Consider the following 26,593-nt stretch of genomic DNA (forward strand, 5'->3'; position numbering starts at 1 on the left):
GGACGAAAACCTTCTCCAGAGTGCTCAGGACCTCAGACTGGGCCGAAGGTTTACCTTCCAACAAGACAATGACCCTAAGCACAGAGCTAAAATAACAAAGTACAAATAATAACTCCGTGAGTGTTCTTGAATGGCCCAGCCAGAGCCCTGACTTAAACCCAATTGAGCATCTCTGGAGAGACCTTAAAATGGCTGTCCACCAACGTTTACCATCCAACCTGACAGAACTGGAGAGGATCTGCAAAGAGGAATGGCAGAGAATCCCCAAATCCAGGTGTGAAAAACTTGTTGCATCTTTCCCAAAAAGACTCATGGCTGTATTAGATCAAAAGGGTGCTTCTAATAAATACTGAGCAAAGGGTCTGAATACTTAGGACCATGTGATATTTCAGTTTTTCTTTTTTAATAAATCTGCAAAAATGTCAACAATTCTGTGTTTGTCTGTCAATATGGGGTGCTGTGTGTACATTAATGAGGGGAAAAAAAATGAACTTAAATGATTTTAGCAAATGGCTGCAATATAACAAAGAGTGAAAAATGTAAGGGGGTCTGAATACTTTCTGTCCCCACTGTATATGTGTGTGTGTGTGTGTAAATGTATGTGTGTGTGTGTGTGTATATATATATATATATATATATATATATATATATATAATTTTTAACAATTGACATAAAATATTTATTTTACAAATATATATTTAATATGTATTGCATCCACGACACTAGTATTTCAAAGCATTCTGGTCTTATCTTTAACCGAAAATCCAGACAGTACCATATGAGCAGAGCAGAAAGGTAGAGGCTGTGTCCATCATTTGACACACTTCCCGCAAAGCAACTTGATATAAAGGGGAAATTAGCCTGGAGCTAAACCTGATGGATTTAAATAGTAAATAAAGATTGCTCATACATAATCTTCAATATTACCCATAGAATATTTTTTTTTTAAATGTTATTCTTTTTATGTTTTTATCATAAGGGAATATTTTTTTTTAGAAAACTCTATACGTCCTCTGTTCAGTCCACTCAAAACCAATACTTTGTTTATTTCTTTTGAGGATTTTGGAACTGAATATCGCTACACTTATTACATATACTTGATATTTACTTTTGCTGTGGACAACGGCAAATGCACAAATATTCACTTGTCATCAGGGCCATCTTTAATATTGATTGGACCCTGGGCAAAAATTTTATTGTCCCCCCCCCCCCTCCATGCAGTTTTGCTCTCCACCTGCTCTGAGACATACAATCAATAGCAGCTAGACTCAAAATCTGTTTACTGAGGTTACAGTGTATCATTACCGCTCACTGACTGGTTGCTAGAGGTTACATCACACATTACGGCTCACTGATTAGTTGCTAGAGGTTACAGCACATGATTTCTGCTTGTTAATTGGTTGATAGAGATTACTGTACATCAATACTGCTCACTGGTTGCTAGAGGTTACTGCACATCATCTCCTCACTGCCTGCACACCATTGACTGTGGAGGTGAGGGGACCTATTTATAGACAGAAAACTCCTAGGGATCCTAGGACTTCTGGAATCAGTGGCAGTGCTGGGGGGAGGAGAGAGTGTGATCAATGGCAATGCTGATTTTTTTTTTTTTTTTTTTTTTTTTTTACCGACTACCAATATAAAGAGGAGTTTTAACACTGACCATCAATGTAATATTGGTTTACACTGACCATTAATGTAATAGGGATTTACACTGACCACTAATGTAATAGAAGCATTCACAGTAATCACCAGTTTAAAGAGGGAATTACAATGACCACCAATGTAACAGCGACATTCACGCTGGCCACTAGTGTGAATGAAAGGATTCTACATCAAGCACCAATGTAATGAGAAGATTTACAATGACCACCAATGTAACTGAGACATTTAGCCTGCGTTCGCATTTGTGTGTGTCGGGAACACATGCAAAATCGCTTTCCTGATACCACAGAAACGTTCTTCCCTTTAGCCCATACACAGCAGTGCCATTAATTGTTAATGACACCCTCAGGCATCTGCTGACATGTGTCTTGGCACTGTGTGATTTTGAAAAAGGGTTTGGGACTTTCTTCCACATTTGTAGCGCATAGAGCAGCCCATTGAAATTAATGGGCTGCCCTACATGTGACCTATATCTTTATCCACCCTGTCAGTATACCTTTGCATCCTAAAACCCATGCTAACCTCTGCACCCCAAACCTCCCCCATCCTCTCCATTCCAATCCCCCTCCCCTTTAACTCTACCTGTCTCCTCTGCTCATCTTTGCACCCACTTTCCTTACCTCTATACATCCCCTCCTTGCTCACCTGTGCACCCAAACTGTAATTTCTTTTCTGCCTACATCTGCACACCCCACACTACCCTCCTCCACACTAATTTGCTTACCTTTGCAGAACACGCTGATGGTGACCACAGTTGTAGGCAGGACTTTCAAGCATCCCCTTTTATCTCCCCAGTGGGTAGCATTCAGTATAGGTGATGGTGGATATGACCTCAGGGGGGCATGATATACACATAAATTCCGCCTCACATATGAATGCTGCCGGTCCACTGCTATTTACATATGAATGCCGCTATTTCCATATCAATGCCGGTATGTACATGTAAACACAGGGTCTGCAGGTGAGTCATCTGTGCACAACAATAGGGCAGAGCTGGGCGGCATTAGTAAAAGAATTTCAAACTGAAATATCAGGACACGGCACTGGACTAAAACCTCAAGGGATAAGGGAATTTAAACTGGGGTAGTTGGCAAGTATGAGGCAGTTGCTTTGGGCCCCACAACAATGACAGGGCCCAGGGCAGCTGCCCCTTTTGCCCTGCCTTAAAGATGGCCCTGCTTGTCATAATTATTTTGATCATTTATAGTTGTTAGCACCTTTTGCACCTTATTAGCATGTTATATTTCTATTCTCATTAGTAATTATTTGAAAATGTATTAACTTTATTTTATCTCTTGAATATTGATTTTACATGCATTTACAAATCTTTTTAACCTTTAGCTAGGGGTTTATTCATTTTTATTGTAATTATTTAGAATTGGCTCTGTGCAGTATTTATGGTTTACTCTACCAAAGAAGACACACAGCATTAAAAACATGAGAGAGGCCCCCACTCTACCGATGACAAGAAATATGTTTTTGACTGAAGTTTTGCTTAAAATATAGGGGTTTATACAGGATGAGTGGTACAATTCTAACTTGTATTGTTATTTTAAAGTGTGTCTGAACTTCTTTATAGGAGTTAACCGAGAGTATGCAGTTGTATTGTCAGAAAAAGAAAATCATTTTTTGATGCCTTTTTTTGTAAACTAGGAGATCAGGCCAAGGCAACATTGAAAACAAACAAGATTTAGGTAATCTAATCCAACTCTAACACCATTTTCTGCATTCTGCGTGACTTTCTTCCCTCCATAGACTGCAGTGTCTTTTCAGCAGCCACACCATTTCCTGCCCTGTAATTTTGCTACAGTATACCATTGCCTGCAACATGGATAACAGCTTGTGTGCCCACTGACTGAAGGTCATGAAACAAGCTTCAAAATGTAAAATGGACACAACATTAAACAATATTAGTGGTCTGCTGTAAGCAGGGCTGGACCCACCCAGTTCAATCACCTAGCTTGTGTGAATATCTATCAGGCTTTTTAAGCCTACCCAAGGAGGTGTTAACGAGGGGTTCCCATCATTGACACAACATGTTATAACACACAGAGATTTTCCAACTTGTTGAATGGCCAGTCATATAAGGGCAGCTTGACCTTCCCCGGGCTGGCTCATAGAGAATAATGAAAGGCGATCAGAAGAGCCCACCCATGTTGCAGTGAAAATCAAAAACACTGCATGTGGGCTGAACAGTCCATCACTAGGAAAACTGAACATATCCCAGATTTCTGTTATTGAAAGTTCCCTTTCAATGTTTTTGCACCCGTAGATAAATTTTTTGTAAATCCTTCCTAAAGAATATAGAAGCCTTATAGTACAAAGTAAGCACACTAAAGGTGCATCCAGACATCTGTCAAACAACTTTTTGTTTGATCTTTTGAACATCTCTCGCTTAATGAAAAACTGATGGTCCAGAAAAATCCAACCCAGCTGATTGAGAGAAGACTTGGAGAAGGATGATTTCTATGGTCAGCAAGGGCTTACAGATGTGAGACCCTAACCATCTAGATCAACTTAGGGCTCAGGCACAGCACCCAGGGCCATTCATCCATTCCTGTATGTGTGTAATCATTCAGATGTGTAATTACAGGTGTACAGCCACGGCGTATGTCAGCCTCGTATTGATGTATACAGGCTACTGGCTGCGGCTATACACCAACACCTCTGACTCGTGGGTGCTGAGACGCACTGAATTCTGGCAATGTATGCCCAAATGCATCACTCAAGTTTATGAAAACTTGGTCTCTCAAATCTCACATACGCTTTTAGGCTAAACACTAGACATAGCCCCAACAAATGCATGGGTTAGTTTATAAAAGAAAAAAAATCTAAAGCCCTTTTTTACGTACCTAAATCTGAGGTCACATGGCATGCTGGGTCAAAAGTCATCTTCTATGCAAATCAACGTGATGATGTGACGAAGAGGTGAAAAGTTGGTGTGGGCATGGACTGCATCGCTGGATCCATGGGTTGTCACTTCTGGAAGTGGTGCCAGTGAGGGACACAGACAGCAGACTTGGGCAAGTATAAAAAAAAAAAAAAAAAAAAGTCTTCATAAGCTATTTATTATTTTAATAATTGATGAATGGGTGGGAGGAAGAGATGAGAGGAGGGAAGACCTTTGAACTGAGATGGAATTTACCATGCTATTGTAATGTCTGAAGACATTTTCAATACTTTTAAATTTGCAGTTTTTGCTAAAATTATTCCTGGTGGTCATGCAGGCTACTGATGGAGACACGTGCACATTTTGGCACACTTTACGCAGGCATGTTCCACTGTTTTCACCACCAGGAAACCCACTTTACGAAATGCCATGCAGTCATCTCTGGATTTTGTTGTACATTCAGGTGACCGGAAGTCGTTGCTGAAAGGCTGTAGAGGATAAGCAGCACTGAGAATCCACAAAGGATAGAAAGAACATAAAAACAAATATTTTATTAAAACAAATCGAAAACTTAATATTGTTTAGTTAGGATTTACATTTACTTTGATGGCGCTGATTTTCATATTTGCAGACCACGCTATTTAAATGCTATAGTGGGACTTATGTCTTTTTTTATTAATAATTACATATATTATTATAAGCCTGAAAGAAGAGTGCATTCCTAATGTAATAGAAAAGTAATGTTTCTAGACCTGAAGTTGAAAAGATTAAAGTTGTTTTTCAACTAGCATCTGCACTACATTTAGAGATCTTGTCTAAACACGTGCCACATATTACATGCAGGCTGTATATCTGATCTGGCAACAATTGCTGACACAAAACATGGAAAAGGAAGTGAGAAGGCCAACCACTGAATACTTTGGGCAGCCCATTAAAATATTTGTCTGCTAAATACAAGCATGCTGTTACAGATTGGAGGACAAAAGCATTACAGACCATAAAGGATACCAACACTTGTATAAGTGTTGATTAATACAAGTTGTACAAGTTTAATTAATAATTCGCAAAAGTACTAGTATATTCTGAATTGAACAATATTCTTATGTATTGCAAATAAGACTTTTTATTGTTATGTATTTATTTTAGTTTTTATTTTTATTTCTGTGAACGCATTCATGACTGTGTTGTAGTTCCCTGCAACCAATTCTATTAATGTAGTATAGTTTTGGCTCATACATGCAAGAGTTTTATCTCTTTTTCAGATGAAGTTCAATGCTCAGAATTCTGAGACTCATCAGTGCATACAAAACATCCTTGCAGGTTTTAAAGGAAAAACTTCCATAAAAAGTATACATCATATAAAATAGTTACAAAGCCCATTCGGTTTCAAAAACAACACTTGCAAGCAAAGTCTTCTTAAAAACTTCTCTTGCTTGCAACTGTACTTTTTATTCCAGTAAATAATTTCCTGAATTCCCATTCCCTGTTCATTTGCTTGGCTTTCTGCTTTGTCCATATGTATGCATATGCTTGAAGCCATATTGCAGATTTTTTCTTTTTTTTTTTACAGTAAGAGTTTAATCGTTGGTGAAATATATTCAGTCACTTACAGATGTAAATGGATGCAAAGCCTGCAGCTTTTTTTATTAGAACACTGAGGTGAACAGATGGTAATTTTGAAGGCAGAACCCTCTCCTTCCCATGTTGCAGCCAGTGTTATAGAGTGATGGCAAGGTCTGAACCGGACAGCTCAGAAGCTCTGACCCCAAGAGCTTCTGAGTTTTAACTGTATTTAAAATGACTGTATTTAACTGAATTTATATTACAGCAAAAGCAGCATAAGGAAAGGGACCATGAAGTATTAGTCCACGTGCCGCTTTTTATGTAATGTAAAATAGGCAATCCAAGAGAAGAGCTGGAGCCCACGTAATGGCATGTTGGGCGGGTAGTTTCCGATTAAAAAAATAAAAATCCCTTTTTTTTTTTTTGTTCTACATTTCTTTGTCATTATAACTTATAATATTTTTTTCCCCTTTGGAAAATGTGATAAATACAATCTAGGTTTTTAGTTTTTCTGTTTCAAAATCTTTTCTGCAATCTGCTTTCCTCTTAATACTTTGAATCTTCTCTATTTCCTAATGAAGTTCAGATTAGATAAGAGGATGACTTCTTGAAAAAAGAGGGAGAAAAGCTACAGGGATTACAGAAATGACACATGAAAAACGACCATTTTCTCATATAAATTGTAACTTTTTACAGCCATGGAATTCCACGAGAATCTCAACTCCATCGGGGCTAAAGAAGGTTTGAAAGAAAGGAAAATGTTTAAGGCTGTGGAGAGCTTTACATGGAACATTACTATACTAAAGGTAAGATATCAGCTTGTAAATCTGCCACATCATTCTTGTTTGAATCACAACTGTATTCCCTGCACATTTCATCCCAGACTAACCATATGGTCCTGAGCTGTGTTCATCATTGGATGGATTACTACTCTGTTCCATTCCTTCTGGCCTACTTCATTCTTGTAATCAAAAAAGAGTTCTGGCAAACACTTAATATGAAATGTAAATGCTTCCCACTGCTGCGCAGAGAATACAAAATATTATGTTATTAAAAATTATTTATTAGCTTTTTTGTGCTGCTGGTTAACGTCTATTTCTGTGTTTTAGTTATGGAAGTAAAATAACCTTAACAAACTTTAAAGCTAATACGTTTATATTAGAAACAGAAGCAAAGTAACAGTCCTGAAGATCTATGTACTAGTATTTAGGCAGTTCTTGGTGGGTTTGCACAATTTGCCACCCATGTGGCCCACGGAGCCCTCTGATGTGGCCCGTGACCTCCTGCTCTAGGATGGATAGTTGGCAATCCAAGATGGTGGGTTGCTGACCCACCGTCCCAGAGCATCAGGGTTGTTATTGAATCTGGGAGTAGAGGAAGCTAGCGGCTGCAGAGCAGAGCCGCATAAGCCGATGCTTCCTGTATAGCGTCAGCTCCTGTCACAGGTGAAGTTATACCAGATGCACTCTGCCTGGGACAGCAACAGCTGGCGATACCTTGAATGTCAGACTGTTAAAGGTAAGTTTATTACTAAAATCACAGTGTGTACAGCATATGGGCATATCTGTTCTGCCATGGTTACTGGGCTACTTTCAAACTGAAGTGCACCTGCGGATTACCTGCACTGAGCCATAGACTTCTGTTATTACCTGCGGGTTTGGTACACATTCAGAAAGTGGACCGCACCTGCAGGATATGATAGAAGTCTATGGCAAAGTTCAGCTAACCCGCAGGAAAGCCACAGGTGCACTGCGCTGCACCCTTGGCGTGGGTAAACCACAGGACATCAGTGTGAAAGCAGCCTTAGGCCCCTTTGACACGATCGGTCCGACCCAATCAGACCCCCGTTCACCTCTTTGGAGCCACAGATGTAAACGGACTTGTGGCCATTTACCCCCACCTACCTCCAATCCGATCTGCTAAAAAAAAACAGAAGGGGGGAATCTGTCCCCTTCTATCTGGGCAGATTCGATCGGAGGGCCCATAGAGTAGAGCGGGCTTTGTCCGCTCTGCATATGCATCTGCCCACTCCACTCATTGTGGCCCACGACCAGTTACCAAGTCGCTTAAGTGGCCCTCGCTCTTCAAAATGTTGAGAACCCCTGCTCTAGATTCCCGCACCCCTGGATTATACTACTAGCACACCACCTAGATGCTCTTCATAGGTGTTATAGTAGCCAGCAACATGCTATGTAGGAGTTAGAGGTGGTTTGGTAAACCCATTCATTGTGGCAGATTGAGGGTTGAATTAAAAAAGATCTCCACTTCCTGTCTGGTAAATGCAAATATCTTATTACCAAACACATCTATATATAGAACCTGTATTCACAGTCAATAATTGTCCTCTCAATATATAATGTGAAAAGTCCAGTGATTTATCCTAGTAATTTCAACATGAATCACACAATGGATGTGTGAATGAATGTGTGTATATGCTGTCCATAAGTGATAACCACCATACAAATAATGGATCGGCACGCTTGTAAAGATTTTCAAACATACGCTTGTGCACCAATGGCTGTGCCCTCACCTCCACTGGACCAATCAACGAATTAAGAGGTCTAATATCACTTTAAAAAGTCAAGCTCAGTAGACCTCTTCCTGCAGTTACCAGTACATCACATCAGAGGTATAGTATCACTTTAGGAAACTGGGTTTCAAAGATCTCATTCCGCAAATATCTTTTTCCTTTCTGGGACTCAGGCATACTCATAGGAACACAGGAAATATTATATACAGTATTGCATACCACTATGCTTATTGTAAAAAAAAAAAAAAAAGTTTAAAAACAGATCCACTTACATTAAATAAATAGATCCAGGCATATATATATATATATATAAAGTAAGTCGCAGTCCACAATCGTTACCGGCTAGGGAGGTTGGGCTGGTGTCCTTGTTCCTTCTCTACTAATTGGAGCTCCATCAAGAGTTCATGTAGCAAACACGCTGCATTTGTTTATTTTGTGAAATATGTTTCTTACAAGGGCTAATTGGAAAAGTAAAGTTTTCCCATTACTCCCAAGAAGATTTCCCTCCTAAAATTTGGCTTTGCTGAGGCCAGGGCCAACGCCACCATAAGGTGGCATAGGCAGCCACCTTAGGGCTCCAAGATAAGGGGGGGGGGGGGGGGGCGGCAGAAAAATCCTGCCACCTTGCTGACACAGTGACCCCGTCGCACCACTCGCTGTTATTACACACCCCGCCACGCCGAGCAGATTGGAGCTCTATTGTGGACTGCAGGGTAGCAAGCCAGAGGATGAGAGGGGGGTGGGAATAAGGATAAACAAGAGTCGGAGAAGCAGGAGGCACAGTCTGTGTGTGCAGCTTTTGGAGGATTGTCTTCTCCCCCAGACACCATGACTGACTTGGACAGTGTGGAGAGTGGCTATACCTCTCTAAATCCAGCCTTCCACAGCCACTGGCAGCCTGTCGTAGTGACAAAGTGAGAGCGGGGAAAGCCAGCTTGCATGGGAGTCGGGCTGTATCCACTGTCCTCCTAGCCCCTCCCTCACTCCACTGCTTGTCCAATCCAACACTCCCCCTCCCATTTGTGGCCGCTCAACGCCGCCCACACTCGAAGCCACCTGCATGCAACATACTGTGCTGTAAGAGGAGTTCTGTGGGAAGCTGGGTGGCAGTTTTGAAACACTAGCTGCTACAGTCCTGGGGGATATCAGCCTAAAGGGAGACAGGTCTCAGGAGTATGCTTTGCACAGAGTACAGGTTTCAGAAGTGCAATATGTACAGAGTGCAGAGTTCAGTTGCCGACCTCTTCGGGCGGCTGACTTCCGGGTCACAATGGCCAGGCAGGGATGACATCATTCCCGCGCATGTGCGGGAGTTCAGTCAGATTCAGTATTGCCGAATTTGTACAGTTTGCTGCGTGTGTGTGGCTCACTGCACAAGGACGGACTGGCACATAAGTAGTTTTAATGCAGAAGAGGCAAAGCATGTCTCTTCTGCATTAAAAATCCTGCTTGTCTGACAGTTTTAATTGGTCAGCATAAAGTTCCACTTTAACCGCTTGCTTACCGGGCCATATCCGAAAGACGGCTACAGCGCGGTCGGATCATTCTGGCAGGTCGTACTATAATGTCATCCCAGAATTGCGCCCCCGGGAATGTCCATGATCATCGGGTCTCCCAGACCCGGGGTGTCACGGATTGGGGTAAAGGGCCAATGACAGCGGCCCTTTACCACCGATCACTCCAGTGACATGGCTCATCCATCCTCATTCATGCTTCATCCCTGGCTCATCCATCCACATTCATGCTCCATTCTTGGCTCATCCATCCTCACTCATGCTCCATCCCTGGCTCATCCATTTTCATTTATGCTCCATTCTTGGCTCATCCATCCACATTCATGCTCTGTCACTGACTCATCCTTCCACATTCATGCTCATCCATGCTCCATCCCTGACTCATCCATCCTCATTCATGCTCATCCATGCTCCATCCCTGGCTCATCCATGCCACATCAGTGATCATCCGTGCCATATCGGTGATCATCGTGCCACATCTGTGCCAAATCCGTGTCACATCAGTGATCATCTGTGCCACACGAGTAATCATCCGTGACACATCTATGCCACATCAGTGATCGTCCGTGCCACATCCATGCCACAAGTGATCATCCATGCAACATCCATGCCATATCCTTGCCACATCAGTGATCATCTGTGCAACATCCATGCCACATCCATGCCACATCAGTGCTCATTGGTGCCACATCTGTACCACATCTGTGTCACATCAGTGGTTATCCGTGCCACATCAGTGATCATCCGTACCACATCAGTGATCATCCGTGCCACATCCGTGCCACATCAGTGCTCATCCGTGATCATCCGTGCCACATCAGTGCTCATCAGTGCCACCTTAGTGATCATCCATGCCACATCTGTGCCACATCAGTGCTCATCCATGCTACATCAGTGCTCATCCATGGCACATCAGTGCACATCCATGGCACATCAGTGCTCATCCGTGCCACATCAGTGCTCATCCGTGCCACATCAGTGCTCATCCGTGCCACATCAGTGCTCATCCATGCCACATCAGTTCTCATCCATGCCACATCCGTGCCTCATCAGTGCTCATCTGTGCCACATCAGTTCTCATCCGTGCCATATCAGTGCTCATCCGTGCCACATCCATGCTACTACAGTGCCCATCAATGCCTCACAAAAGTGTAATAGGTAGTCAAATTAGATTTTAAATTTATGTCCCTAGAACACCTGATGGTGCTCCCTGCATGTTGGGCCTCTGTGGCCAGGCTGTGTAAAAGTCTCACACGTGTGGTATTGCCATACTCCGGAGGAGTAGCAGAATATATTTTGGGGTGTAATTTTGCTATGTACATGCTATGTGTTAGAAATATCTTATAAATGGACAGCTTTGTGTAAAAAAAAAATGGGTTTTCATTTTTTTTACACATTTTCCAAAAACTTGTGGGGAAAAATTACATGTTCAAAGGACTCATTATGCCTCATAGAATATGCGTTGGGGTATTTACTTTACAAAATTAGGTCATTTTTTGGGCGTTCCATTGCCCTGGTGCTCCAGGACCTTCAAAAGTGAAAGCGGTAGTCTAGAAATTATATGTGTAATTTATGTCCCTAGAACACCTGATGGTGCTCCCTGCATGTTGGGCCTCTCTATGTGGCCAGGGCCAGGCTGTGTAAAAGTCTCACACATGTGGTATCACCATACTCAGGAGGAGTAGTAGAATGTATTTTAGGTTGTAATTTGTGGTATGCATATGCTGTGTGTGAGAAATAACCTGTTAATGTGACAATTTTGTGGGAAAAAAAAAGAAAAAAAATCTTAATTTTGCAAAGAATTGTGCAAAAAACTTACAACTTCAAAAAACTCACCATGCCTCTTACTAAATACCTTGGACTGTCTACTTTCTAAAAAGGTGTCATTTGGGGGGTATTTGTACTTTCCTGGCTTGTCAGGGTCTCAAGAAATGAGATAGGCCTTCAGTACATCAGGTGTGATCAATTTTCAATGATTGGCACCATAGTTTGTAGACTCTATACCTTTCACAAAGACCAAATAATATCCACTTATTTGGGTTATTTTTACCAAAGATATGTAGCAGTATAAATTTTGGCCAACATTTATGAAGAAAATGTATTAATTTGCTAAATTTTATAACAGAAATTAAGAAAAATGCTTTTTTTACAAAATGTCCTTTAAAGCGCAAAACATGAAAAAAACAGCAGTGATTAAATACCACCAAAAGAAAGCTCTATTTGTTTAAAAATATGGACAAAAATGTCATATGGGTACAGTGTTGCATGACTGAGTATATGTCATTCAAAATGTGAGAGCACTGAAAGCTGAAAATTAGTCTGGTTAGGAAGGGGGTTTAAGTGCCCAGTGGGCAAGTAGTTAATTTGACAATCTCCTAAAAGTGTAGTTCTGCTTTTGCAGTAAAATTTAAGACATGCCCACTATATGTTTGCTATGTGTTCCTATTCACACAAGTTAAGTTGGGGCAGCCTGAGATTAGTGCACTAACATACCATGCACCATGCCTGCCCTGAGATCTTTAACCCATAGTTAGGACAAACAGTATGTAAAGTATATGTGAACCCTCATATTGTTTAAAATAGAAATGAAAGGCAGGAAGTTCAGAGAGGTGGGGGAGGAAAAACAGCAATACACTGATCTCCTCAGTGAATGGCTGTGGAGGAGGGGGGAGGGTGTACCAGCACAAGTCTGATCATTGGTGAAGAGCAGCCTGAGTTCCCTGCACAGCTAGAAAACGGACGACGCTGTGTTCTCCTGCTTAGTGTGGTCAGTTTTTAATAGGAAAGTAGAGTGACAGACAGGAGCACCAAGTATTTCACACAAAGGAAGCCATACAAAGAGAAAATTATACTTTTTCATACAAGTACATGGTATAGCAGGCACATATCAGGAATATTAAATGTTGAATCGTTATATCTATCTTACAACTGATAATGAAGATCTGCCAGCACAGTACAGACATCATATTTTGCTTGCAGCTGAAGTTTATCTCCTGCCTTGCTTCTTCCCTGACGACATTTTCAATCCTGTATTGGGAATATTGTGAGCCAGTTTTTCTGCCCTTTGACAGCTGTCCCCCTGATTATGTAGCAGTAGATCCTGCACATGCATACTCTGAGATCTAGCTGCACATGCGTGCTCCGAGATCTAGCTGCACATGCATGCCCCGAGATCTAGCTGCACATGCGTGCTCTGAGATCTAGCTGCACATGCGTGCTCTTAGATCTAGCTGCACATGCGTGCCCTGAGATCTAGCTGCACATGCGTGCTCCGAGATTTAGCTACACATGCGTGCTCTGGGATTTAGCTGCACATGCGTGCTCTGGGATTTAGCTGCACATGCATGCTCCTTGATTGAGCTGCACATGCATGCTCCGTGATCTAGCTGCACATGCATGCTCCGTGATCTAGCTGCACATGCATGCTCCGTGATCTAGCTGCACATACATGCTCCGTGATCTAGCTGCACATGCGTGCTCCGTGATCTAGCTGCACTTGTATGCTCCGAGATCTAGCATAAATTGCGTGCTCCGAGATCTAGATGCACATGCATGCTCTGAGATTTAGCTGCACATGCGTGCTCCGAGATCTAGCAGCAAATGCATGCTCCGAGATTTAGCCTCATTAGATGCACATCCACTGACATTGTCAATACCATGGCAACATCCATGAATACTCACATTATGACACTAAGGTAACAAGTACACAAGCTAAATCAAGAACGGGTAAATCTCGCAATAGTTTGGAGTTAATGCCCGCAGCTCTTTGGGTTACATGACGTGGATAACCTAGGAGGCTGCAGGCCTGTCCAGAATACGCAGACATCACCTAGGCAGGGAAGGAGGAGGTAGGACAGTGGAAAGGTTTAACAAAGGTATTGAGAAAAATTTTAAATATTAGCATGTGCTGTCAACATAATTTTTTTTTTTTAATGTGGTTGAGCAGTGAACTCTATCTGATCCCGTTGTAGATTACTGATAAAGTTCAGCCATTTGAATAAAACCAAATAAAATGGATGGAAAATACAGAACATACTGATCTGTTTGTTGATAATATCTGTTTTTTGGATTATGGCTTCTTTTTCGACCAGTAATTTATTTTTTTTCCTTTAAAGTCTTCTAATTTTAGTGAATTGTAGCTTGTGCAGGTGAATGTAGACTGATAATGGTCAGGTTGCAAAGTGCTCCAGGGGGTATATTTTTCACTCCGATTTCTAAGATAAGTGAATTAGGCTACAGTTATATAGATTTCGGTATATGATCTTTTCTATCTGGAGGTATTATATAGAGGTTGCTCGCAATGTAGTCTTGGGCAGAGTTGTAAAGAACATTGTAATATAAGGTTACCAGATTTTCTAAATGAAATCCAGGGACAACCTACTGACCGTGCCTACATTTAACCACACCCCCATTTGTAACCAAGAGGCAAATATTGAAACAATACAAAGACAAAATGCCTTGGGCACTGTGTGCAAGTCAAGAGTACATGGGTCAGAGTGCAGGGATCAGGAGTATGTATTGCAGAGTGCATAGATCAAGAGAATGTAACAACTGAGTGCAGATATCAGGAGTGTGTAATGCACAGAGCGCAGGGGTCAGGAGTGCATAAGGCACAAATTGCAAGGTTCAGGACTTAGTAACGCACAGAGTGCAGGGGTGGGCAGTGCAAATCCCACCCTGTAGAGATTCCCGCCCCCAAATCTCTCCCATTGAACAGCTTTCTCTCCCCAAATCCCTCCCTGTACAGATGGTGGGTTCCTCCAAATTACCCCTAGTACAGATTTCTCCCTCCAAGATCCCACTGCCAATACAGAGCTCTCTCCCCCAATCACCCCCAGCAGAGACCAACCCACCAAATACTTCTCAGTACAGACTTGTCCCCAACCTCAATACAGACTTCTCAAAGTACAGACCTACTGTAAGATATAACAGCAGGGCACAGTGAATTAGTCATTTTCAGTGTTATGTGACAGTGCACATCCAAGTCATGAAGGAGCTTGGTGGAGCTTTCTTTGACTTTTGCCATCCGCTTTATATGAGGGTTAAAGATCGCAGATAACACTGCAGCACTGAAGCGTAAAAAAAATTATTATTGGAGGTTTCACCTCTGTGTTAAGTGTTTCCTCCTGCTTCCCTCCACGTCACTACTGTGTCCTGTAGTGATTGGGAATCGGCAGAAGGAACCATTGCCCAGGGGGATATGGACACACAAGATCTGCAATCCTCTTTCAGATGGGAAAAAACAGAAGATTTCTGTAAAAGAGAGTGACATTTTAGGCTCGGTTCACACTGCCGTGACTTGGGATAGGACTGTCTTAATTAGCACTACTGAAGTCGCTCTGACTTTAGAAAAGGTTTCTGCACTACTTCAAGGCGACTTCTATCCAACTTGTGCCCATAGACTTTAAAGGAAGTTTCCTCCAAGTCAGGTCATCACTACCTTAGGACTGGTATGGACTCTGAAAGGAACCCCCGTGCCAATTTTTTTTTTTTTTTTAAATGACGTGCATTCCCCCCCCCCCAGAATCCATACCAGGCCCTTATCCGAGCATGCAGTTTGGCTGGCCAGTAAAGGAAAAAGGGGGGGTAAGCGAGCAAGCCCCCCCCCTACTCATTCACCCAAAAAAGTGTCAAAAATAAATAAAAATAGACCGTTTTTTACAATTCCTTTATTAAAAAAAACAAAAACAATGTCTCCCAATGTAGATCCATCATCAATGATGCCCAACACCTACTCGAAAAAAGAAAAAAAAAATCTCCGCTGACGATGAAGGCCCCCACCATCTGACAGTTCTTAAATATCGAAGGGGCCACCTTGTGATGTCCTCAACCTGTGCATGCTGGGTTGCTGACAACATGGAGCAAGGTCACCCCTTAGATATTTATGAACTGTCAGACGGCGGGAGCCTAGCTTTTTCTTTTCTTTTTTCGGGTCCGCGGTGCCGGCGGGCGTCATGATTGAAGATGGATCTACACCAGGGGACATTGTTTTTCTTTTCTTTAATAAAGAAAAGGAATTGTCAAAAACTTTTTTTTTTTTTTTTTTTTTTTTTCTTTTTGACTCTTTTTTGGTGATAGAGTAGGAGTACAATGCACCCCTGCTCTTTTGCATGGGGGGTGTGATCTGGGGGTCCCCTTGTTAAAGGGGGCTTCTAGATTCTGATAATCGCCCTACCCGCAGACCCCCCACAACCACCAGCCAGGGCTGTAGGGAAGAGGTTCTTGTCCACATCAACATGTGGCCTGGTATGGTTCAGAGGGGAGGACGATCGCTTGTCTCCCCTCCCGCCCTTTACTGGCCAGCCAGGTTGCATGCTCAGATAAGGGCCTGGTATGGATTTTGTGGGCGAGGGGTTGGGGCAGGCCTTTTTTTTTTTGTTTGTTTGTTTTTTTTTTTTTTTGTGTGGGGTTTGCCTTAAAATCATTACTAAACCCGAAAGGGCCTGGTATGGATGTTTTTTTCACAATTCTTTTATTGCCGGCAATGTTTTTTTAACGTTCAGCTGCGGCTTCCCAGCCCGCTTCTTAGCAACCAGCTAATGTTCACCACTTCAGCTCCAGAAGGATTTACCCCCTTAATGAGCAGGCCATTTTTTGTGATACGGCACTGCGCGCAACTGACAATTGCACGGTTGTGCGATGTTATACCAAAACAAAATGAATGTCCTTTCCTTTCCACAAATAGAGCTTTCTTTTGGTGGTATTTGATCACCTCTGCAGTTTTTATTTTTTGCGTTATAAACAAAAACAGACTGACAATTTTGAAAAAAAAAATATTTTTTACTTTCCGCTATAATACATATCCAAAAATAAATATATATATATATATATATATATATATATATATATATATATGTATTCATCAGTTTAGGCCAATAAACTGTTGAATGGTAAAGAAAATCAATAAGTGTATATTCATTGGTTTGTGCAAAAGTTACAGTGTCTACAAAATAGGGGCTAGATTTAGGGATTTTTTTTTTTTTTTTTTATTGTTTTTACTAGTAATTACGGGGATCAGCAATTTTTAGCTGGTCTGCGACATTGTGGCGGACAAATCTGACCCTAAGTGACACATTTTGGTGACCAGTGACACCAAGACAGCTATCAGTGCTATAAAAATGCACTGATCCCTGAATAACTGGCACTGGCAGGTAGGAGGTAACACTTGGGGTTCGATCAAGGGGTTAAGTGTTCCCTGGGGAGGTGTTTTCTAACTGTCAGGGGGACGGACTGACTGGGAGTAAGGAGAGTTTGCTGTGTCACTAGGAACAGCTGATTTCTCTCTCCTCCCCTGTCAGAACGGGGATCCGCCTTGACAGATCCCCATCCTGCCTCTCATCACCACGAACGTGGGTGGCCGGTGGACATCGAGTCCGCCGGACCCACACGCAGCCCCCTGCGTTGCGCGTGCGCACCCACAGTGCCACATGCACAGACCGACGTACAGGTATGTAATTTTGCGCAGCCGAGCCACCTTACCGCAGTTTATATGCGGAAGGCGGTTGGCAAGTGGTTAAAGGCACCGGTGGCAGCCAGCTCCAAAAATTTACATCTTAACCATACCCGAGCTGAAAACTGAGGGGAAATTCGCACTGAACATGTGTGAACTTAGCCTAAGGCCCCTTTCACACTGGGGCGGTTTGCAGACGTTATTGCGCTAAAAATAGCGCCTGCAAACTGCCCCTAAACAGCCTCCGCTGTTTGTTCAGTGTGAAAGCCCGAGGGCTTTCACACTGAAGCGGTGCGCTGGCAGGAGAAGAAAAAATCTCCTGCAAGCCGCATCTTTGGAGCGGTGAAGGAGCGGTGTATTCACCGCTCCTAAACCGCTCCTGCCCATTGAAATCAATGGGACAGCGCGGCTATACCACGGTAATACCGCGGCTATAGCCGCGCTATACGAGGGGTTTTAACCCTTTTTCGGCCACCAGCGGGGGGGTTAAACACGCACCGTTAGTGGCCGAATACCGCGGTAAAACAGCGCTAAAAATAGCGCTGTTTTACCGCCGACGCCCCCTACCGCCCCAGTGTGAAAGGGGCCTTAGGCCTGATTCACACTTATGCATTTTTAGCGCTTTTTGCAGATTTGCCATACAGTCCATTCACCATGGTTTCCTATGGAACACGTTCTGTTGTGTAAATGTGCAAAATGCAAAAAGCACTAAAAATGCATAGGTGTGAATCGGGCCTTAAACCGCCCAGGGGCCAACATTTTTTATTTTTATTGTTGTAGTTTACTACCACTTTAAATGTTAATTTCATGCAAACAAATGAAGATTTCACAACCGTTTAAATATATATTTTTGTGAATTTTACATTTACATTTTTGAATTTCAATTACATTTTTCCATCCGATGAGAAGATAATAACATGGTAAATAATGAGCAGCTTTGTAAATTGACACTACAATGCCCTGCATTACAAAGAGATGTAAAGAAAGCTGCAACTCCCAGGTATTCTGGATAATGTATCCCATATTGGTGCCGCTACTTCCTGCAGCCTGCCATAATCAATTGCATTGTTATTACTTTCTTAGAATTCCTACAGCATTTCTTTGTATTTTTTGTTCCCGCAAATAGCAGTAACAGTGGCATAATTCATGAGAGAGCAAGAAAACAAGAATAGCTGTCTGAACCTTGCAGGGTCCCAGTGTAGAGTGAAATGTCAATTATATGCCTCAGTAAGGTCTTTCACTGTGTCTGCTTTGAATTAAAACGTGTCTGTTCTTCTGGTTTAATTAGAACTGAGGCATCCTAACTAGCCAACATAAAAACATACAGCAGATACCATAAGGAGTCTCCAATGTGTCATTTGACATGGCAGACAATAAGTGCATGGAGGTCACTATATAGCTTCCCTCTACATTTCTTTAGCAGAACCCCGTGTCACACTGTGCAGCAGTAATACTGTAATTATTGTTTAAAGACCAATTACATCTCTCCAATTCTTGTACAGCATCGAGAGAAGGAAAGGTGGGAGTAAGCAAGGAAAGAAAAAGCTTAGGTCTTGTTCATGCTGGTACCTGTGGCCCTTGATTAGGCCTCAGCTTCCAGGTGCTGTGTACAGGCAGCCAATTCAAGTCTGTGGAGATGCAGTGGCTACACAAACACAACCACAACAAAAAATAAATATATTTCTTAATTGTACATCACAGGACACAGGAATTCAGTCTAATGCCCCGTACACACGGTCGGATTTTCCGACGGAAAATGTGTGATAGGACCTTGTTGTCGGAAATTCCGACCGTGTGTAGGCTCCATCACACATTTTCCATCGGATTTTCCGACACACAAAGTTTGAGAGCAGGATATAAAATTTTCCGACAACAAAATCCGTTGTCGGAAATTCCGATCGTGTGTACACAAATCCGACGGAAAAAGTGCCACGCATGCTCAGAATAAATAAAGAGATGAAAGCTATTGGCCACTGCCCCGTTTATAGTCCCGACGTACGTGTTTTACGTCACCGCGTTTAGAATGATCGGATTTTCCGACAACTTTGTGTGACCGTGTGTATGCAAGACAAGTTTGAGCCAACATCCGTCGGAAAAAATCCTAGGATTTTGTTGTCGGAATGTCTGAACAAATTCCGACCGTGTGTACGGGGCATTATACTCAGGGCTGCTGTTTGAAACCACAGGGCCCCTGTACAGACAAGCTGACACGGGGCCCCATACAGCCAATGCTTCAGTGATGAATGAACATAGTATTGATCGGTACCGATCACTCATTGTGTTCATTCAGGAAAGGAAGGGGCTTGTATCTATGACCGGCCCCTTCTTCCACTCTGCATTTTGAAGAATTGGGGCAATTAGTGGAACCAATCCCCTGTATGGCTCTCTGCAGCAGCTGAAAAAGAGGGAGAAGAGAAGCTTTCAGCTGCTGCAGGAAGAGTTATTCAGGGGGATTGGTTCCAGTAACTGCCCCATGTTGATCACCCTCCCTGCCCACGTTTCAATTCAACCTGCTGCCTAAGCTCCCCTGCTGGCCTGGGCCCGTACAGGAGGACCAGTGGTACCACCTTATCCACATCCCTCCTTATACCACTGGGTTTACTGCCACCTACAGAGGAATACTGGCAAGCAAAGCTGTAAGAACAGCCCAGTAAACCCCACCCACTCCCAGCATGCCTTTTGTTTTTTTGCTAGTGTCCTTAGAAGAACAAATGTTTTGTGTCTGCTCAGAGAGAAGAAACCATTTCATTTTATGCTTTTCTCTTCTGTCAAGATTCCTAGCTACTCCATAACCACTGTAGTTTCCTTTTGCAGCTTTCTGGATCAGTTGAATCCTCGGCTGAGCTTTGGGGGACTTGAAGTAAGATGCAGGGCTGGGCTGTAAAGTTGCTGTGCAATGCGTTGCGTTAGCTTCAGGGTGCTATATAGGTCCAGAGCTGTGGTGCATCCATCACTGGAGCCCTGTCTCTGAAGACCCCTTTGTTCTCTTTACAATCCCTCTTCAGAACAGGAGCACTGGATCAGTAGAGAGTGTAGCTGCTGAAGCCTGTGCTACATAGCACTCTCTGTTTCCTGCATTACCAATCACATTCATGCTTCCTAGACAGGTTTGAAAATTTAGACCAGGCTTTCTGTATGTGAGAGGTAGCAAGGAAAGGCGCCCCAGCTTCCCCAGCAGATGTGTTCCAGGATCACCAGGCTATACAGACAAAAGCACTGGTGGACTGGGGCATTACAACAGTGTCTGAATGAAAAACAAATCTACTCAGCAGACAGGCTATGCTTCCTCTATGCATCTTAAAGTGGGTTTTAAACTCAAAAGCAAACATGTATTATGTTGCAGCTTACCAGTTCTTGAATGTGATGACTACATTCATTTTCTTTTATTTTCATCTGGTGATCCTGTCAGTAATACTTTTGTTTTTCAATTAAACAAGCTGCCCTGCAGATGTAACTGTTATAGGGTTGAGACCATAAAACGCTTACAGGGGTGCTTACAATGATCATCGTTTATTCATTTAAAAACCTTTATCCCAAAAGAAATAAAGCTGTTGCTGTAACTGCTTAAAAAGTATTAGCTGAGTTTGGCTTCACTTTATTAGTATATCTAAATCTGCTAATGCGTCTAAACACTACCCTCCCCCAGACTGACAATTCTGCTGTCCAAAGGTGTCTCTGTTGCTCCTCCATCCAGAGCGTGGGCACCCTAATACAGGAGGTGTGTTACTGGCCAGATCAATAGAAGAAAATTATTGCATCTAATGATTGCCAAGCTGCAATATATTACATTTAGATTTGGAGTTTATATATCTTTAAGGTGTAATTTTCAAACTGCACTGGAATACACCTTTAAAGTCTAAATTTTAAAAACCTATGTATGATAAAATAACAAAAAAACTGTTCATAATTATTATTGAAACAGCTTCCAAATATCCAGCACTTTTTATGTCTGTGGACGACCTTTTTCTTTATAGGGAACCTGGAACTGTGACTGCTGACTTGATTTTAAATATATTTATTTATTTATTTATTTTTATTTATTTCAGGTACTTATATAGCGCCATCAATTTACGCAGCGCTTTACATATACATTGTACATTCACATCAGTCCCTACCCTCAAGGACCTTACAATCTAAGGTTCCTAACACACATTCATACATATTAGGGACAATTTAGACAGGATCCAATTAACCTACCAGCATGTCTTTGGAGTGTGGGAGGAAACCGGAGTACCCGGAGGAAACCCACGCAGGCACAGGGAGAACATGCAAACTCCAGGCAGGTAGTGTCGTGGTTGGGATTCAAACCAGCGACCCTTCTTACTGCTAGGCGAGAGTGCTATCCACTACACCACTGTGCCGCCCATATACAAGATTCATTGCTGTCATTCTTATCCTTGCATCTCTGTTTAGTCACAGAACATGTAAGTTGTTCTGACCCTTCCTAGGCTTCATGTACACTAGCCTACATGTAGTGTGGGAAAACGTGGCAAAAACGCACCGCGGTTTCCCACGGCCGGAAGTCAAGACATTCCTATCCTGAACATGATTCTACCGCATTCAGGAGAGGGAGGGTGAACCTCCCCTAACCGTAGCAGCTTCTAAACTCTTGTAAAAGCCCATGTGTACATGGACACACAGGCTTTTATGGAGTTGAGTTTAGGAGCTTTGAAAAAAATGCCAAAAGCTCCTAAACTCAAAGGATAACTAAAGGTTCAGTTAAAAAAAAAGAACCCATGTCATACTTGCCTCCTCTGTGCAGTTGGTTTTGCACAGAGTGACCCTGATCCTCCTCTTCTGGGGTCCCTCAGCGGCGCTCCTGGCTCCTCCTCTTATTGAGTGCCCTGTCAGAGAAGCGCTCTCCCTCGGGGCACTCATGCGGGCGAGCTCCCATGTCCTGCTGCTGTGTCCATTGACACAGACAGCAGGACTCGTCCCCGGCCCCCGCGTCATTGGATTTGATTGATAGCAGCGAGAGCCAATGGCTGCGTTGCTATTAATCTATCCAATCAGGAACCGAGACACCAGCTGCAGCGGGTTTGCTTGTCCCTGGCTCAGGTAAGTAAAAGGGGGGCTCTGGGGGGCTGGTGCACTGCATTGGGGTGAAAAACCGCAAGAGTTTACAACCCCTTTTAAGTTTAGGAGCTGCCATTGTAGGTTAGTGTACATGAAGCCTTAAGCCTTGTACACATGGGTCAAATGTCGGCCAGCATTGGCCAGTTCAGTAGAAACCGACCGACATTTGGCCCGTGTGTATGGCAGCCGGGCCAGCTTCTGTTGAAGGCTCATAGCCAAAAAAGGTCTGCCGACCGGCTCCCTACAAAGAAAAAAAAACTAATGCTGTGTACTAGGCATTTAGCTACATAATTGTTTGTGGTCAGTGGCCCACTAATTTAGTGACGCTACAATTGACAGTCCTGAAGCTTGCAATGGTAACACTCATATTTCTGTTTAGGCAGGTTACCTTTTAAATAATCATTGGAAGCACAGCTGGTGTTTTGTAGTTCCATTCAATATCTTGGCTTACCACCTAAAGAATGATTATGTGGAAAAATGTCATTTCTGAAGCGTCACTTTCATTTTTTCCGGATGTTCTAATGTTGTACCTTGTCAGGTGTGACAATTGGTAACGCTCAAGCTGCATGGATAGAGAACGTATGTCTGTTTTTAGATGCTCTAACAAGCTCATGTTTACTATTGATGTCCTGTTAAGTGATGTACAGATGGTTGATTGGCCCAGAACTGCCAAGAAATGTTATGGTTTTTATTTGTGTGTGTAATTTATGCACACATTTGTTTAACTTTGAATCTGTAATTGTTACAAATGCTAAGGCACCCATACATTCATCATTTTTCTTGAATGAAAAAAAAATATATCTAATGCCTCCATCCACACATTTGATGTGGATGGGGGAATCCTTTCTGCTGTGGTATTGCATTCTGGCAGCGGGAAGCTGTTACAAAAAAAAAATACTAAGAGTGATAGTACCTAAAATCTTTATTTTCTAAAAAGTAGCAAATATTTAGCTCCGAGTGAAAAATTATGCTTTGTGAGTCAAAAAACTTAGTGATTGCAAACCTTTATTTTTTTTAATAACAAACATGTCATACTAACCTGCTCTGTGCAGTGGTTTTGCATACTCCTCTTCTCGGGTCCCCTGCTGGTGCTCCTGGCTCCTTGCCCATGCTGAGTGCCACCATAGCAAGCCGTCCATATACACACTGAGTACAGCACAACCTCACCCCCAACTCCCGTCTTATTTAATGTGATTGACAGCAGCAGGAGCCAATGTGTCTGAGCTTATGAGGAGGGAGAGAGTTGCTGCTCTTGTGCACATCGCTAGTTCGAGATCAGGCTCAGGTAAGTATAAGTGGGGGCTGGGAGGGTGGAGCTGCACTCAGAAGGTTTCTACAGCCTGTAGAACCACTTTAACTGCTTAAGGACCACCCTACGTACATCTACTGTGGCAGGGCGGCCCTTAAGCGCAAAATTGCGTACCAGTACATGATTTTCTAGTTCGGCTCTGGGGCGTGCGCATGCGTGATGTCCGCCTGGAGCCTGGCTATTGCTCAGGGAGAGGCAGAAGAGCAGTCTGCCTATGTAAACGAGGCAGACCACCGTTCTGCAAGAGAGGAAAATAGAGATCTTGTGTTTCTGCTAAGCAGAAACACGGATCTCTGTTTTCCTTTAGTCAAAGCACCCCCAGCGTTAGAAATGACTCATAGGGAACACATTTAACCCTTTGATTGCCCCTGATGTTCACCCCTTCCCTGCCAGTGTCATTTATACAGTGACAGTGCTTTTTTTTTTTTTTTTTTTAAGCACTGATCACTGTATTGGTGTCACTGGTCCCCAAAAAGTGTCACTTAGTGTCGAATTTGATGTCTGCCGCAATGTCGCAGTCCTGCTAAAAATCGCTGATCGCTGCCATTACTAGTAAAAAATATTAAAAAAAATAAAAAGTCCCTAAATCTATCCCATAGTTGGTAGACGCTATAACTTTTGCACAAACCAATCAATTTACGCTTAGTGGGATTTTTTTTACCAAAAATATGTAGCAGATAACATATTGGCCTAAATTTATGAAGAAATTAGATTTTGTACACTTTTTTATTTGTGCATGTTTTATAGCAGAAAGTAAAAAAAAATTGTTTGTTTGTTTTTTTTTTTTTTTCTTTTTTTTGTTTATAGCTCAAAAAATTAAAACGGTAGAGTTGATCAAATTCCACCAAAAGAAAGCTCTATTTGTGGGGGAAAAAAAACATCAATTTTATTTGGGTACAGCGTCACAGGACTGCACAATTGTCAGTTAAAGTAACCTTCCAGAGCTGAAGCGGTTAAAGTGGTAGTAAAGCCCCAATTGTTTACTTGTACCTACAGGTAAGCCTAAAAAAGGCTTACCTGTAGGTACAGTAAATATCTCTTAAACTTGTACAGTTTAGGAGATATTTACTATAATAGCAGCCGGTGACATCACTGCATCTTAAAGAACAGCGTGCCATCTGTTGAGAGAGCCATGCAGCGGCCGTGACCTCATCGCGGCTAGGACAGTTAAACAGCTGAAGCCCACGAAATTTGAAGGAAGACTGGGTGAAGAAGGAAGCCTTGTCAGTGGTGACAGAGTGCTGCTGGAGGGCTTTTGTTTTAAGGTAAGTCTTTTATAATGTGCTAGTATGTGATACGATACATACTAGCACATTATGCTATTATCCTGCAGGAGACCATGTTTTTAGAATTTTTTTTGCAGTTTACTACTGCTTTAATTGCATTGCACATTGCTGTCAATCTAAGATGCTTTCAGGCACTGTGAGCTGAAGGGGCAGGTGTTCAGGTACCATACAGAAAATGGGAGTATTGAAGGGGTATGTGACATACTACAAATATGTTGTAAGTATTTAATGCCAACTGTATTTTTAGTTGTTTTTGCTGGAATTCTGCCATAAATATGTATACTCGGGAAAGGTCCATATACAAGGCCAATGCTCTCCGTTTTGTGCAGTTTTATGATATGACATTTTATAATCATTTACAGTGTATCTTTTTATGCAGATGAGACATTTGTTTGTAAAAAGTTCAGCTAGGTAGCTATTATGGCTACATCTTTTACATTAAATTGGCACTTTATTATTATTATAATAATACAGGATTTATATAGCGCCAACAGTTTACGACACGCTTTACAAAACGAGGGCAGACAGTACAATTACAATACAATTCAATACAAGAGGAATCAGAGGGCCCTGCTTGCTAGAGCTTACAATCTCGAAGTTCACGATAAATATTTCTCTCTATATATAGAAATACAAGAATGCATGTTGTTTGCCATGGTCAAATAAAATGACACATTACATGACCCTATCTAGGTAGATGGTTACACACCTTTTATTTAAAGTGGTTATAAACCCAGATAACGAAAAGTAAACTGAACATTTTAGCCAACTCCGCAAAGCAGCACAACTCATTTGTGCGCAGGCTGGCAAGGAAACGAGCAGCCTGTCATCTGTAATCCTCCCCTCTTAGCTACTGAATAAAAATCCAACACATTCAAACAAAAGGTGTTGCTACGCCCCCTTCTCCTTTGATTGACATACATGCAGAGAGGACTCCTGCACATGAGTGAAGGGTGCATGTCTCCTGATGCCCCAGCCTTAGTAAAAGTGTGTTTAATTTCAAGTGGTTGTAAACCTCATATGCCTCAGTTCTCAAATACATGCACTAATTTATAGTTTGTTATGTAAAAATCCAAAGCGCTGTATTTTTACCTAGTTATTTTTCACCTCTGTGCCTGTCTCAGCTCTCTGAAAATCTCCGTTCCATAGGCAGTGATGACATCACTGGCCCCACCTCCCAGCAGGGAGTGATGCGTGTGAACACTTCCAGCCCCATACACGCTGCTAAGCCAGTACTAGTGTGTGAGTGTACAGCTGGGAGGTGGGGCCAGTGATGTCAGGACTCCGCCTCCTGAGCTCCTGTCTATAGA

General features: G+C 42.4%; 1 protein-coding gene across 1 annotated transcript in view; it reads left to right on the forward strand.

Annotated features, from left to right (window-relative positions):
- Window positions 1-26,593, forward strand: part of PLCL2 (phospholipase C like 2) — a 272,326-nt gene that overhangs the window by 242,897 nt on the left and 2,836 nt on the right. The window contains exon 6 of the mRNA XM_073630198.1: window positions 6,815-6,924. Within this exon, the coding sequence (XP_073486299.1) occupies window positions 6,815-6,924 (110 nt within the window). The remainder of the gene's footprint in view (window positions 1-6,814; window positions 6,925-26,593) is intronic.

The sequence above is a fragment of the Aquarana catesbeiana genome, linkage group LG05 (genome assembly GCF_042186555.1).
Source record: "Aquarana catesbeiana isolate 2022-GZ linkage group LG05, ASM4218655v1, whole genome shotgun sequence".
NCBI lineage: Eukaryota > Metazoa > Chordata > Amphibia > Anura > Ranidae > Aquarana > Aquarana catesbeiana.